This window comes from Podarcis gaigeae (genome assembly GCF_964106915.1).
Source record: "Podarcis gaigeae genome assembly, chromosome: 9".
Taxonomy (NCBI): domain Eukaryota; kingdom Metazoa; phylum Chordata; class Lepidosauria; order Squamata; family Lacertidae; genus Podarcis; species Podarcis gaigeae.
In genome coordinates this window covers 55,345,575-55,362,292 of record NC_139685.1, presented here as the reverse complement: position 1 = coordinate 55,362,292, position 16,718 = coordinate 55,345,575, and the positions used below count along the sequence as shown (strand labels likewise).

Sequence of the window (16,718 nt, the reverse complement as noted above, 5' to 3'; positions counted from 1 at the left end):
TCAAGGAAATCATTGCTCATAAAAGATACCAGGGAGGGGGAAACCACAGGTAGTGACAAAGGTTGAGGTTTCTGAGGAATTGCACACACCTCTCAGTCTGTGATCTCTCTTTTGGAAAGCTGCTGACCGAGCCTTGGCATTTGATCATCTCCAACTGCTGATTAACACAGCGCTGTTTTATATTTAACTCTGACCAGAGCAGGAGGAGTTGGGGGTGGGGTTGCAACTGCTTATAAGAAGCGTTTGCAGCAGCTACAATGTTCTTCTGTGTTAATTTCCTCTGTCTCCGCTCTCAAGACAAATCCTTCTTTACTGTTCACTTTCCTACGGATAAACTTTCTTTAAAGTTAACTTGAGTTTCTGTAGGAGGGAAGTGGCTGGGGAGCGAGGCAGAGAGAACGGAAAAGTAAGTGAGCGAGGGAGTGAGGGAGAGAGAAAACTATTAAACATAAGCAGAGGTGTGCATATATTTTAAAAGGCTACAGCACTGTTGTTTAATCAGCCTTTTTAATGTTGGATATATAGCTTTGGTCCAGGGGGAGTGGAGATGCAGAGAATGGATATGGAAGATAAGTCATCCAAAATGTACTGCATGAAGAGCAAACATGTGGCCCTTATCTGTGGCGCGATAGCTGCTGTAGGTTTAATTTTGGGCCTGAGCCTGGGCCTGGGCTTAAAACCGCAGGACTGTCCTTCAGAAGAAAATGGGAAAGTGCCGACTGCATCACCCACTTCAGTGTCGACTGCATCACCCACTGCGAGCCCTGCTCCAGGTGAGACAGATCCATGCCCGGCTGAAAATAATGAAAGTGGTGATTGGAAAAATTTCAGGCTACCCACCTATGTTAGTCCAATTCATTATGACCTGATACTGAAGCCTGAGATGGAAGCAGATCTGTACGATGGATCAGTCACTATCACCATCCAGTTGGAAAGCCCGACCAGGCACTTGTGGCTTCACCTCCGAGAGACTAAGATTACCAGGATGCCCTTGCTCATGAAATCATCCGGCCAGTCAATTACCCTCAAGCATTGCTTTGAGTACAAACCACAGGAATATGTGGTGGTAGAGGCAGAAGAAGAGCTGGCTCCCACCAGTGGAAATGATGCCTATTTACTGACCATGATGTTCCAAGGCCATTTAAATGGATCCCTGGTTGGCTTTTATAGAACAACCTACGTGGAAGATGGACAAAACAAGTAAATCTCTCTTTTTTTCAACATATTTCTGCTATTAATTTTTGCTCCAAGTTTCTCTCTGTCTCTGTCTCCCTTCTCTTCTCTCTAATCTTCCTTTTTCTCAACGTAAACTGCATATTTTCAAATGAATTTAGTGAATATTAAGAAAGATGGCAATTGGGTGGTTGGCAGGTAGATGATTTATAACGTCATTCTGAGTTTTGGGGAGAGTGTTTACCTTTGTTTACCATTTCAACCCATACATACAGAATTCAATGTGCATTTGAATGTACATTTAAATGTACTAAGACAATGAAGACTGTAAGCTCTCTCTAAGTTAATGGACCAGAATCTGATCAGTCTAATTTAAATATGTCTATTTGAAAGTTGTAAGGAGAGTTCATTGTATTTTTGCTATAAATTTCTGCCTTATGTTTACAGAAAGGTGCTCAAAATAACTTTGAAAAAAGCAAAAAGGCTCTCTTTTTATTGCCTGCAAAATATCTGCAGGGACGGGCCATAGATCAGGAGTTGAGCACCTTCAGCTTTTCGTAGAGAAGATACCAGATTCCACTCTCAATGTCTCTAGGTATGGCTAGGGAGAGACTCCTTTCCGAAATCCTGGAGAGTATGTCAGTGTAGACAATAGTCCGCTAGATGAATTCAGTATGTGGCACCTGTCTATGTTCCATATGCCTGTCTTTATGTATAACAGTTTGGCAGCAATATGGCAGCACAGTTTGCTGCTGTAAAGTAGCATGCAGAAATGCATCAGCGGCTGGATGGCTAGCATCTTGACTGCTGCTTCCCATCCTCATGACTGCAGCAACTTCAGGAGCGCAGTTGGTGTTTTCAGCTGGACTCTGATGCAGCAATAGTAGAGTCCTACCCATATAGACATAAGGTTACCAGATTTTTCAATGAATCTGGGGACACTTTAATTAAATACATACATACATACATACATACATACATACATACATACATACTAACTACACGTTCAGGACATTGATGCTGCAGCAATGGCAGTGGCAGAGGGGCAGCCACCACCTTGACCTCAACCGCCACATTTCCCCTTCCTCTGAGACTTCCTGTCTCCTTTCTCCATGAGCCTGGGCAGCCCCTGAGTTGTTGGTTGTTGTTGGTGGTGGTGGGGAAGCGGTGCGTGGTGGGTCAGGCATGGAAGGCGGAGAAGGAGGGCTGAGAGCGGTGGTGGTGGCGAGGCTCAGGCAACGCAATGCCTCCCTTCCCATCGGAGCAGCCCCAATCCCATTCCTACTTGTGTGCAAGCAGGAGGGGGCAGGGATCCCTCAGCTGGGAAGGGAGGCTTCCCATTGCTTAACTGAGAGACCAGACGCCTGCCCCCTCCTGCTTGCATGCAAGCTCTGATAGGCAGTGTGAAGCCTCCCTTCACAGCTGAGAGATCCCTACCCCACTCCTGCTTGGGGTCAGGGAAGGTGAAGGCAACCCGGAAGCTGCATCTTAGAGCCCCTTGCACCACCATCATATGGGGACTTCTGAGCAGCTCCTGAAGCCAGCCAGAGCCTACTGCTCTGGGCTGCTGAGACTGCCGCTGCTGCGTTTCCTGGGGACATTAGATGAAATCTGGGGACATTCCAGGGATGGAATTTGTCTGGGGACTTATTCGCAAACCTGGGGACTGTCCCCGGGGACGTCTGGTAACCCTAACATAAGAGCCCTGTCAGATCTGATCCAAAGCCCATCTAGTCCATCATCCTGTGGACAGCGGCCAAGCAGATGCTTATGGGAAACTCTGAAACAGAACTTGAGTGTGACAGCACTCCTCCTGCTTAGTACTCCTTGGCAACTGGTATTCAGAGGCATGCTGTCTCTGATACCAGAAGCAGGACACCGCAGTCATGGCTAAAAGCCATTGTTTGCCTTATCCTCCATGAATTTGTCTAATCACCTTTTAAAGCTGCCTGAGTTAGTGACCATTGTTACATCCTGCGGTAGCAAAACCCCTTAGTTTAGCTAAGTAAAGAACTATTTCCTTTCAATAGTCCAACATTCAGCTTTATTGGATGACCCTGTGTTCTAGTATTATGAAAAACTTCTATCCACTTCCAACACACAGTACATAATTTTATATACCTCTATCCTGTCCAGCTCTTATCCGTCTAAATGGAAACATGCAAACTGTTGTAACCTTTACTCATAGGGGAGCTCAAGTCCCTTGATCATTTTGGATGCACATTTCTGAACTACTTGTGCTTAAAGTTAGAAGCTGTGTTCTACATTGACTTCCTTTTGTGCTGACAATGGGACCTGTATATTGAATTGAGTGTGTAGTTCCTACTTCCTTTCACTGCCTGTTATTGAATCTCCTGGCCACATACCCTAGTCCATAATTGCATCCGTTAGACATTCTACATTCATTTTTTCTGTATAGCAAATGTATCCAATTCAGGCCATACAAAATATTAGCACCTCCTTCATGGTAGGTGATCGCAGGTCCAGTACCCTAATATGGCCCACCAGCCCTCTCATTCTGGCCCTTGGAACTCTTCCCTTGATCCTGCTTTGCACTCTGAGTGCCTGGCTGGAATTTATCCCTGAACTTTGATAAAGCTTTTCACTTGTCTGAATGTAGGACGGGGGGAGTGTGTGTGTGTGTGTAATAATCAGCCTATGGTCTTCAGAAGGTTACTGTTAAAAGAAAATGCCTCTCGGGCTGAACAATTTGAATTTTGTGGGGAAGGGATGCTGCTCAGAGGAAGAACATTTGCTTTGCATACAGAAGGTACTAGGGCTGGGTGATATCAGCTTTTCAACATTGTGATGTATCACCACCCAAACATCACGATATAGTGATACATCACGATGTTGAAAAGTGGAGGAAGGAACAAGCTGCATTGGGCCTGGTGCTGCGAGGCACTGGGGTGAAACTGCCTCAGCTCCCTTCTTCACCAGTGCCCAGGCGACAAGAAAGGAACAAGCTCCATTGGCCATGTCACCTTGCAGGGCCAGGGCCAATGGAGTTTGTTCCTCCATGTGCTGGGCACTGGTAACAGAGGGAGTCACCAGCACCTGTGGTGTCAAGGGAAAAAACAAGTTGCATTGGCTCTGGCACCTCATGTCTCATTCCTCCCTCAGTTTGAGGGCAAAAGTGTGATGGAGGGCCATTGTGCTCTGGCCTTCAAACTGGTCCTGGGTGATGTATCAATACTAGAAGGTACCAGCTTCAATTGCTGACATCTCCAGGCAGCAGAGACTCTTGCCTGAAACCCTGGAGAGGGTAGACAAATGTAAAAGTAAAAAAGTAAAGGACCCCTAGACGGTTACATCCAGTCAAAGGCGACTATGGGGTTGTGGCATTCATCTCGCTTTCAGGCCAAGGGAGCCAGTGTTTGTCCACAGACAGCTTTCCGGGTTATGTGGCTGGCATGACTAAACTGCTTCTGGTGCAACGGAACACCGTAACAGAAACCAGAGTGTGTGGAAACACCGTTTACCTTCCTGCCACAGCAATACCTATTTATCTACTTGCATTGGCGTGCTTTCGAACTGCTAGGTTGGCAGGAGCTGGGACAGAGCACTCCATTGCAGGGATTTGAACCACCAACCTTCTGATCGGCAAGCCCAAGAGGCTCAGTGGTTTAGACCACAGTGCCAACCATGTCCCTCGAGGGTAGACAACACTGAGCTAGATGGACCATTGGTCTGACTTGATATAAGGCCTCTTCCTATGTTCCCCAAAGGGTCCACACCATTGATCTACCTTATTCCAGAAGCTTAGTCCTCCATAATGTATTATGCCTTCAGTGAAGCTCTAGAAGTGCAGTATAAATCCATCCAATAAATGCAACACTTCAGTGCTGTTTATAAATTTTGTCACCATCAATTTGATTTGATTATTTAATTTATATACTACTTGATATATTTAAAATATCCCTAAGCAGTGTACAAAAAAGAAGCAACAATAGACAACTGAAACAAAATATTACAAAAATACAGTTACTTATAAAAATGTTGCATTAATACAAAGTTACTAATGCATAAGGCTGCAATCCTGAACACACTTTCATAGGTGTAAGCTCCACAGAACACAGGGAGACTGTATAGAATGGCACTGGAAATCTTGGACCCAGCCCCATGCTGTATTAAAATCAGAGCAGCATCAGGGTGAATCATTTTGCTAGCCTAAGAACCAGATGTATCTGAGTGAGATTTTGACCTTTACTCCCCCATCTGCTTTGAATTATAGGTAGGCAAGCCTGAAGACAGGAGAATGAGTATGATTGGAGATATTTCTGTTCCCTATTGTCAAAGCCAAAAGTGCACCAACCAGAAACAAAGTCCGGTTTAGCTCTCCATGCCCTTATTTAGGTAGACAAGAGATATACTGTCTGTTCTGGCATTCCTTTGTACAAGACTCTAATTGATGCTTCAGAATGATGCGTCTTGATCATATCTTGTAAATAGCTATTTGGCAGCACCATTTTACTGACAGAAAAGAGAGCTCATCAGGCAACATGTAGACTCCAGGCTTGACATTTTCAGTCTTCCCTGAGAACTGCAGTTCTGTGAGAGTTTAGGATATCTAACAGATCATTCTGAATAGAAAAAGCAGAATAACTCAGTGACACCAACGTAAGACACCAAGGTCAGTTCCGGCACCTCTTTTTCTGGAAAAATAGCACTGACCTTAATAATCACCCTTTTTCAATACAGTCCCTGCAAAGTATGAATTTATCTGGAAGTACTTTTAACTAGTACGTTCCCTGCTTGTTTTCTTCATCCATGACTTACCTCATTTGTCCATTTGTCCATTTCCCCCCTTACCCTTTTCCTTAAAATTGGATATTAATTTAATGTTTTCACTCTTTATATATGGGTGGGGTTTTGTTTATTATTATGTCACGTATTATTGTGCTTTTTTATGTTAAAAACTGCCCAGGGTCCTTGAATGAAGGGCAGTATATAATTGTACATTCTATGTTTCTGCTATTTCCCCCCTCTTTTGTATATTTACCATATCCATGATGCGTATATTTATTTTTTATTTTCTTTCTTTTTTAAAAAGATGCATACCCATTGAATTGAAAAGAAGCTTTTAAAGAAACCCTCCAGTTCCCAGGATTATTTGGGGAAATCCATGACTGTTAAAGTGGGATGAGGGTGCTTTAAATGGATGGTGAGCTTTAAAATAAGAAATGGCAATCAAAATGCGAATTGGCATACCCTGAAACAGAGGTGGGTAGACAAAGGGATTCAGCAAACAGGGTTTTTTTTTAAAAGCAGGGTTTGTTTTATGTAACAGATGACTGACTCATAGCAAGCACATCTTGAAACACTCCCCATCTGTGTCTTCAGTCAATCTGTCTGCAGAATGCTGAATTTAGATGCCATTCAGGAAAACTAGGTGGGTGGGTAGGGGCTACCTATATCAATGGACATTGAATTAATACCCCTTGGCAAATTTCCCCAACCAACCCTCTTACTGACGGGTAACTAGGTCCCAATTTGATACGAGAATTAGCAGGATATAATAGCAGGTGGCAGCAGCAGAAGACACATCCTTATTTAAAAAGAAATTTGCTGAGGAGGTGGCAGCTATGGATACAAATGACTGAGGTGAAAAACAAGCTAGCCATTCATTGATATCAGTTTTCCCTTTGAAATGACTTGGCGGATGTATTTTCAATATCAGTTGGGCTAATTTCTCTCTCCCCCCCCCCTAATTTGTACTTCAGCTTTGTTCATCCCATATATTTAAAGTGCATGGCTTTCCGCAAAGAATATTGGGAACTGTACTTGTACCTTGCACAGAGCTACAGTTCCCAGCACCCTTAACAAACTAAAGCTCCCAGGATGATTTGGGGGAAGTAATGTGGTTTAACGGTGCTTTAACTGTGCGTTTAAAGCCAAAATTGGATTGCCTTCTATAATAGGCTGACAATTTCACTGAAAATATGTGTTTGGCCAATTTTTTTTAAAAGGCAATTCATCACAGCTTTGGTCATGTTTTATTTTGGGAACAACAGCTGGAAGCAGTCACAGATGCAAATAAATATTCAGTGTCTTTACACATTTCTTGCTTCTGGTTCTCATTTGTAAGGCCTGGACACTATAATGCAAATGATGGGGGCAGGACAACATAATGCATTTTGAAAGCAAATATTTCATCTTCTATTGCCATTTTCTCAATACAAAGAGAACACAGCGTCTAATTATTAACAAATAGTGTACAACCTAGAGATCTTTTTACTGTTCTCATTGGGCATCATCTAATGGGCAGTTATTCTGCATTCAGTGAAATAAATGAGAGCTATTTGCAAACATGCTTTTGCATTGCTCCCATTCATTTCTATGGGTCTTGCACCCTATCCCTAGGTGCAAGAACTGGTTTTTCAGTTCTTCGGTGCATTCTGATTTAAGGAAAGCAAAGTCTACATGAACATTCATATGCATTTTATCGCTCATGTTTCCTAATATACATATTTTCTGCAAAATTTGGCCTAGTATAAGCATCTTTGCAGAAGAATGTATATTATTTTCCCTAATATACACATTTTGGTATACATTCTTTGACTGAAGAACTACGGTACATCACAAAATCTGGAGAAGTGGCAAACTTAAGGGATGGGCCTTAGCTCAAGGGTAGACCAATGAGTCTGACTCAGTGGGTATTCCACAATAACGGTCAAATGACATTAAATACTTGGTTTCTTATTGTTATCAAATGAGCCCCATCAACCGGGGGAATGACCAAGATGTTCCTGCAGAACTCAGCAGATTTTTCCTCCATCCTTCCTTGCACCTTTTAAGTCCATAATGAAACAAGGCAGACCAGCTGTATGGTCAGTTGTCACATTATAAATAAGCCATCAGGTTCCATTCTTACTGGTAGTAGAATGCAAGGCTCAAAGAACCTCAGAAGAGGGAGTCCCACACCCTCTAACATTTCCCGATAGGGACGTCCCATTCCATAATTATAATTGTACTATTTTATACCCCACACATCATATTGGGTTGCCCCAGCACTCTGGGCAGCTTTCAACATATATAAAGACATAATGAAACATAATACCACATTAAATGATTAAAAAACCTTCCCTATACAGGATTGCCTTCAGATGGCTTGGCAGTTGGATAACTCATACCCTCCAACATTTCTCAAATGAAAATTGGGACATCCTAAGGAAAAGTGGGACATTCTGGGATCAAATCAGAAACCAGGATGGCTTCTCTAAATCAAGGATGTCCCTGGAAAAAGGGACACTTGGAGGGTCTTGAGTCCTGCTTCAAAAGCAACCGCTTATAAAATATCACCCTTTAGGTAGCAGCTGGCATAATATTGGAGCATTCTGTATACCTACAAAGAAGAGAAAGGAGTAATGAATAACTGAAACACTATTATGGCATGAGTGAAGATGTGTGCTGTTGCTTCTGTGATTAAGAATTTAGTGTATTTATGCTGTCAAATTGTAAGCATCTATATAAATAGAGGGACACGGGTGGCACTGAGGGTAAAACCTCAGCGCCTAGGACTTGCCGATCGCATGGTCGGCGGTTCGAATCCCCGTGGCGGGGTGCGCTCCAGTCGTTCAGTCCCAGCGCCTGCCAACCTAGCAGTTCGAAAGCACCCCCGGGTGCAAGTAGATAAATAGGGACCGCTTACTAGCGGGAAGGTAAATGGTGTTTCCGTGTTCTGCGCTGGCTCGCCAGATGCAGCTTGTCACGCTGGCCACGTGACCCGGAAGTGTCTTCGGACAGCGCTGGCCCCCGGCCTCTTAAGTGAGATGGGGGCACAACCCTAGAGTCGGACACGACTGGCCCGTATGGGCAGGGGTACCTTTACCTTTTTATATAAATAGAACATGATGTAAGCAATACCTAAACTAGTTGCAGTAAATTTTAATAATCTTAAATAAATGCAATTTCTCATGAGAATAATGTTTCACTAGTTCAACAGTTAATTGACATAAGCCATCTTGCTGAAAATATTGTTGTGAGGGGGAGTAGTTACGCTGTATGCCTGAGCCCCTACTAATTCCTTGATCCAGCAAGGATTCAGTTGTTGGAATAGTCAGGCCAACCTCTTGGTGACATAATGGCCCCCATTTTGCGGTCATTCAGGTGACAAAGGAAGTGGTTCTGTGCCAGAGGACAAATGGATGGGCCCCCCTCCCTCAACTGGCTGGTAGTTAGAAAAACAGAAGCCAGAGCTAGAGTGTGTGAGCTAGAAGCTAGAAGCAGGCTGTAGTAGGCAGAAACCTAAGAGGGAGAGACATGCTTGATTTCTGGTTGAATCTGAGGATGTGGCTGTGGGACCTTCTGGGCTGTTAATGTTGTGAGCCCCTCCACCATAGGCTCACATTGTATATGTGTGTGTAAAAAAAACCACATGCGCTAAAGATGCCACTGTCTCTGCTGTCCCTCATTCCAAGGAAACCGAACCCTGGGTAAGCACCTTGAACCACTGAAGATTGGGGCGACATGCAACAATATATTTGCTTTTTAGTCTGCCTTCTTGAAAGCACAGTTGTACTTTGGAATTCAAAGTTCCGAAGTTCCATTCAACGTTCTGGAAGTCCATTCGACTTCCAAAATGTTTGAAAACCAAATCGCGGCTTCTGATTGGCTGCAGAAAGCTCCTGCAGCCAATTAGAAGGCACGGAAGACATTTGGATTCAAAAAAATTGTTCGCAGACTGGAACAATCACTTCCAGGGTTGTGACGTTCGGGAGCCAAAATGTTTGGGAACTAAGCTGTTCAAAAACCAAGGTACGACTGTATTGTGCTTGCAGGCTTCTCAGAGGCATCTGGTCAGCCACTGTTAAGACCAGGATGCTGGACTAGATGGCCCATTGGCCTGATCCAACTGGCTCCTCTTAGGTTCTTCATCCATGATACATCCAGCAGTTTTCTGAGAAGATTTTCAAGGCATGTAGGATATTTGCATATTTCCCTTTTTGTAGGTGCAGAGAGAGTTCTGACCTTAAAGTTTGTACAGCCTATTTTTATGCCCACATATTTTTTTAAAAAATCATCCCATTTGCTTGGTATCTCACTAATTCTTCAGGTTTGGATGTACCATTATAAGTTCTTTATGATCAGTTAAGCATTTAGGGAGTCATAGGAAAATGCCAAGGACACTAGGACATTGACAAATTGACTGACGAGATAACTTATAGATCTTCAGGAATGTTGCAAGCTATGTTCCTTCACTCTTAATTACTTCTTGTTTTTGCTTTATTTCTTTTTTAAAAGAAGGGGGAGACTACTTTTATGTAGCTCAAACGTATCTTACAGACATGTGGTTGGAAAGCTACCAGCATTCTGAATTAATTGAAGAGACAACTTAGTTGTGTTCTCCCATCAATCATGCTCCATCCTTGAATGCTATGTTGATAAGAAGAGCTTGATTCCATTTAGGGAGCAGATATTTTATGTAAACCTTGGCAACAATTTTAATGACCCTATTTTCCTCAGTCATTTATATCCCAGGCAGGTAAGATGTTCTGGTACCAGCTGTTAAGGCAAATATCACTATATCAATTTATAGCAATGGTGTTCCACAGCCATTTATTTTGCTGCATCCTATCAGTATTCTAGACCACCAGGATTGTCATTATACTCTTGTCCATGAACAACGAAAGGCAGATGTGCAAGGTTATCTCAGAGTGATCAATGTCCCTGTTATGAATGTGCTGCTTTCAGCTAGCATTTGACAAGCTGCTTAAAGCTATCTATCACAGGTGTGTATGCACAGAAAAGGAGGGATGGGGGACTGCAGCCTTTCTGGTGATGAGACTCAATATGGGCCAAAACAGTGGAGGTTCATTTGGTAGTCGACATGGGGACATTCATATGACTGAACAGGTTTGCTGAAAATGTGTGCATTGTGCCTCTGAATATCAGTTGCAGGGAATTGCAGTTGGGCAGAGTGCGCTTGTGCTTGCAGGCTTCTCAGAGGCATCTGGTCAGCCACTGTTAAGACCAGGATGCTGGACTAGATGGGCCATTGGCCTGATCCAACTGGCTCCTCTTAGGTTTTTCATCCATGATACATCCAGCAGTTTGCCCAGCCCATATTTACCAAATATGAAATTGTGTGTTTACCTGTAGCGGTATAGTGTTAGGTTTTATTCTTTTAACAATGATTTTAAATGATGTTTATAATAACGAGGACTCAAATTTGTATTCATGTGATTTGAGTTTTACTGTTATTTCTTGTTGTTTTAACCATTCCTGCCCTGGGACCATATGGTGATGGGCAGGTTAAAAATGCCACAAATTAATAAATGTGAGCAAGTTTTGGATGTGGAGGGAGCTGTGAGGTGGTAGGTATGTGGTAAGTAGCAAACTGGGTGGGTGCAATCACACAAATGTTTCAGCATACACAGAATTTTGCATGGGTCCAAATTCACCATCTCAAAACATTAATTTGGTTGGCCCATTCAGTCACAGCTGGGAAGAGATTTTTTTATTTTTATTCAATTTGCATTTGAATGTGAACCTAACTAACCCATGCTTCCCAAAACCACAGAAGTCAAACCAAATCTTCCCCGTTCTTAAAAAAAAATAGTACTTCTTTGAATTTTGCAATGCTATTCTCCAACCAAAACAACGTGTACAAAATAAGTGTGTTAGGAGAAAGTGTGCATAAAAATATATTGGTAAGAATAATAAAGAAAAATGTAATCCTTCGGGCGGGACTTGCAAAAATGTGTGTATTTGGCAGAATTGCACACAAAAATGTGTATATGAGAATAAATGTGCAGTTAGATGCTTATGAATTTTCATACGTATTGTGGAGAATTGCAAACTGATGTGGAAATGAGGTGAGCTCAGTTTAAGATTGAAGAAACGAGAAACTTCAGAGATGCTGAAATGCTGTATGTTAGTTTCATCCATTCCTGGTCATGGCAAACCTATGGATCATGTCATCATAGTTTTATCTAGGCCTTTGCAACCGAGCCAAATGCAGTCAATACCTGTTTTCCTGGCTGACTGGGAATAAATAAACAAGGCATTTGTCAAAGACTATTTTTTATTTGTTTGTATTTCATGAAATTTATACACCGCTTTGTTTTTTAAAAATACACGCAATCTTGTAAATTGTTCAAAACAGAAAACCAGCTGTAAACTAACAACAGACTAAAGCATACATCCACATTCTACACATCTGAATAGGCTCGTCTAAGCAAAAATGCTTTTAGCAGACACCAAAAAGAGTACAGTGAAGGTGCCTGCCTCATGTCAACAGGCAAGGAGTTTCACAGTGTAGGTGCTGCCAGACTAAAAGATTGATTTATTACAAATGCAGAACCAGTATTATGTGGTACCTATAGAAGTTCTGCAGATTGAAGTGGTTGAGCAGGCATATATTGGGTAAGGTGATCCCACAGGTTCTGACATGAGCCATAGGAGAAAGATTATCCCATTTCTTTCATATGAAAAATTCCTTTTATTGCTTTCATACTTGGTCTAATTATCTATTTGGGAATAATGGTTTGATGTAACTGTCGTTTCTTTCCAAAGGAGTATAGCAGCCACTGATCATGAGCCAACAGATGCACGGAAATCATTTCCTTGCTTTGATGAACCTAACATAAAGGCAACTTATAATATTTCCATTTTCCATGAAGACACATATGAAGCTCTATCAAACATGCCAGTGGAGGTATGCATTCTACCATCTATGTCTATATGCACATATGATACATGAAACCTGGTGGCATTGATACCAAATCACATGGCCTGTTGGTGCAGCCATTAATATTCTCTAAAAATGACTTTGGAGTAGGTGGGTTGTAGTCTGTTAGAGGAATTCATATCAAAGTTAGTGGGCATTAAGAGCAAAACATTTGGCATTATGAAATATATTCCTTTTTTTGTTAAACTATAGATGTGGATGTTTGTCAAAATCCTTTCCTAGGCAAAGGTCGTAGGTTCACAAATGGTTATATTTAGTTCCTTTGGCTTAAATTCCAAATCTTCTATGGAAGTCAATGGCATAAGTTCTCTGCCTCTGGGATTTGCAGCAGAAAATGATTTTATGGATCTTGGCCAAAAGAATGTCCAGTGAATAGCCTAGTGGAAAGTCAAAGCCAACACATAACTTTGAATGAATAGTTTCTAAATTTCCAAATTAAGTGCACAATTAAAATGCAAATTCCATCCCAGCAAACTTCTGGCTAAAGACATTTCCCAAGTTAGTTCACATAAACATCAGCTTTAGTACAAAATTCTAGAAACTTTGTATTACTGTTAACAAAAGTCAAAGATGAAATACGCAAAAATCACACCATATCAATATCTTTTAAATATTTCTGTTAAGGTAAAATGTCCTGTTTATAATATGGGGCTTTGAGATGCCACAGTGAAAATGCCCAGAATCCATCCCATTTATTTCATTGGGATTTTAGAGTACATAATTATGAACTGGATTCTGCCCATCAGTTTATGATTGGCATACAGCTCCCACTGTTTTAATTTGTGGTTGAAATATCGGTAGCTATTGCAGTATTTTCTTCTACACAGTAATAAACACAACTGACATATGCAAAGTTAGCCTATAGATTAGGGTTGCCATACATCTGGGAATTCCTGGACATGTCCTCTTTGGTGGGGTCCTAAATGTCCATCTGGGAGGATTTTACATTTTAAAGCAAATGTAAAATTGCCCTGAAAAAGCTCAACAACGTCTTGTGTCCAGATTTTCACATCTTGAAATATGGCAACCCTACAATAGATGACCTTACCACATTTCCTCCACACTACATATTTTGTGTTTTAAGGGAGACAGTGATTGTCTAGAAATAATGTTACTGATTGCAATGTTTTCTCTCAAATCTACACAAAATATTAAAATAGAAGTACATTTGAACTGTGAAGCCCAATCCTCAATAGCAGTTGTCTACAGTGAAGTTGTGGCTTCTGTTGAGTAGATGTGAAAGTTCCACCAATAAGCTTTGAAGTAAAATTGCACAAGAAGTTTCTAGTAATTTCAGTGAACCCTCAAAAAATTCCCATTTATCAGTTTGCAAACACTGGAATATTTCTGGGCTAAGGTTGCAATCCTAACCCCACTTGCCAAGGAGGAGGCCCCACTGCGTGCGATACAACTTACTTAAATAGGCATGGTTAAGTTTCTGCTTTTAGCTATGTAGTTCCAGTAGAAGAGTAGAGCTTTTCATGCATTACTCCTTTGTATGACACTGCCTGCCAATGACCACATATTGAGCATGGTTCTCTTATGAAGCGTTTCCTATGCACCTCACTCAGTGTGCTGTCATTAGAGGGTTGAGGCAGCACACTGATGGAGAAGTGAAAAGTATAGCCTCCCCTGGCTATAAACTGGGAGTGCCTGACTCATGAGTAACGTGTGAGTTAGGGATGTGGAAGAAATTCAATTCAGTTCACAAGTCAAGGTGAACCTACCTAATTCGCACATTCCGAAACAATATGCAGACGGAAGCACAGCCAGCCTTTAAAATTCGCACATCTCTGAATGTTGCAATGCAATTCCTCAGCCAAATGATGTGTTCCAAAATACATATACTGGGGTGAAATGTTGTTAAAAATGCATATTAGTGAAAATAACATACAAAAATGAGGTGTGCTATTAGGAAAATTTGCTTTGCAGAAATGTGTATGTTAGGTAAAACTGCATACAAATATATGTATATTGGGAGAAATTTGGACTAACCTGCTGATTATTTTTTATGAGGACCTTATTTTTAATTAAAAAAAAGAATTATTCTGGATATGCGGAGAACTGAATTTAAGATTGGAGAAATGAGAAGCTGAGAGAACTGAAATTGACAGATTTGCCCATCGCTAGTGTGAACAGAGCTGATAACTGTTATCTTGTGTTTTCCTCAGATGTAACTTCATGAGGGCAGTACATTATTTACCTTCTAGTGACATTCTATGCCTTCTGGGTGATTAGGAGAGTGTGCCTTTAGAAAGAGGTGGTATTATATATTTATTATAATAGTAATAAAGCATTAACACTGAAAAAGGCACATTTTATGTGTAACCAAAGTAATAATACAGTAACAACAACAACAACAACAACTTTCCTGCTCCCATTCTGTACATAAAGATAATTATTTGTCTTGGGAAAGTTTTTTACTTGTAAACAATGCTTCATTGTGATTATTTTTTCCTCTCTTTCCCCGCAGCAAAAACGTTCGCTGGGCAACGGCTGGACTGTAACGACATTCCAAAAGTCTGTCCCAATGAGCACCTACTTAGTGGCTTGGGCTGTGCACCAGTTTAAGTATATAGAAAAAATATCGGACCGAGGAATTCCTGTAAGTCCTGTGCTAATTCTTATCAAATTTATGCAATGTTTCTTGGTGATTTTTGCTTTGCGAACAGGAAACAAGCAGTCCTCCAGTTATTGATGTTGTGAAAAAGTATAGAAACACTATGTATGTAGAAAGACCTCTTTTTTAAAAAATCAAAATCCTTTAGGCTGAACATGCTGGCCTTGTTTTAGCTATAGTTCATTGAAACAATGGGATGTACAGTGGTACCTTGGGTTACATACGCTTCAGGTTACATACGCTTCAGGTTACAGACTCTGCTAACCCAGAAATAGTACCTCGGGTTAAGAACTTTGCTTCAGGATAAGAACAGAAATCGTGCTCCGGCGGCGCAGCAGCAGGAGGCCCCATTAGCTAAAGTGGTGCTTCAGGTTAAGAACAGTTTCAGGTTAAGAACGGACCTCTGGAATGAATTAAGTACTTAACCCGAGGTACCACTGTAACTGAATTTGTTTAATTAAGGCTGTGTACATACCATACCTTTAAGGGACATTTCTCATCCAAAGAATCCTGGGAACTGTAGTTTGTTAAGGGTGCTGGGAATTACAGCCCTGTGGGGAATAAATGACAGTTCCCAGAATTCCTCAAATGTATGCCATGTATGCATACAATGGGATTTAACTTAGTTGTCATCAATTGAGCCACAGATTTTGATGTGACTTAGCAGTGTAGCACTTGTCTACTCAGGAGTAAGTTCCACTATGTGAAATCGGGACATATTGTCAGATAAGTGTTCATAGGATGGCAGCCAAGATCTCTTTTCAGACATTCCCCTCCATATGGAGAATGAATCCATGCAAAAGGGAGAAGGATCACACAGCTCGCTGTGGTTTTCCAGGCCTCCCTTTGTCAGACCTCGGGTGGTCTTTGTGTGGCTTTGTGTGCAGAGATCATGGGTGGTATGAGCAGAATGCAGCAGCTTCAGGAGTGGGGCCAGGAACATAATCCTTCTTTCTCCTCCACACGTTTAGGCATGAAGGAGAAAATCTGAGAAACATTTTGGTCAGATCTAAATTTAGCTGAAACTCGGCCAGTCTTCATATTGTCGGTCCCCCATGGGGGGATTATTAAATGCAGAAGAGCAAAAGAAATGCTTGACTAGACCAGACCAAAGGTCTGTCTCCAATAGTCCAATGTTCTGTCTCTGATAATAGCCAAGCCGGATATCCCATGGTGATGGTAATTTAGGGGAAAGACATAGCTCAGTGTTACAGCATCAGTTTTCCACACAGA

General features: G+C 41.6%; 1 protein-coding gene across 1 annotated transcript in view; it reads left to right on the top strand.

Moving 5' to 3' along the window:
- The first annotated feature begins 232 nt into the window (after positions 1 to 232).
- The window catches only part of ENPEP (glutamyl aminopeptidase), a 59,670-nt gene continuing 43,184 nt past the window's right edge, over positions 233 to 16,718 (top strand). Inside the window, exons 1-3 of the mRNA XM_083757239.1 lie at positions 233 to 1,200; positions 12,691 to 12,832; positions 15,339 to 15,470. Coding sequence (XP_083613365.1) covers positions 548 to 1,200; positions 12,691 to 12,832; positions 15,339 to 15,470 — 927 coding nt within the window. The 5' untranslated portion in view covers positions 233 to 547. The remainder of the gene's footprint in view (positions 1,201 to 12,690; positions 12,833 to 15,338; positions 15,471 to 16,718) is intronic.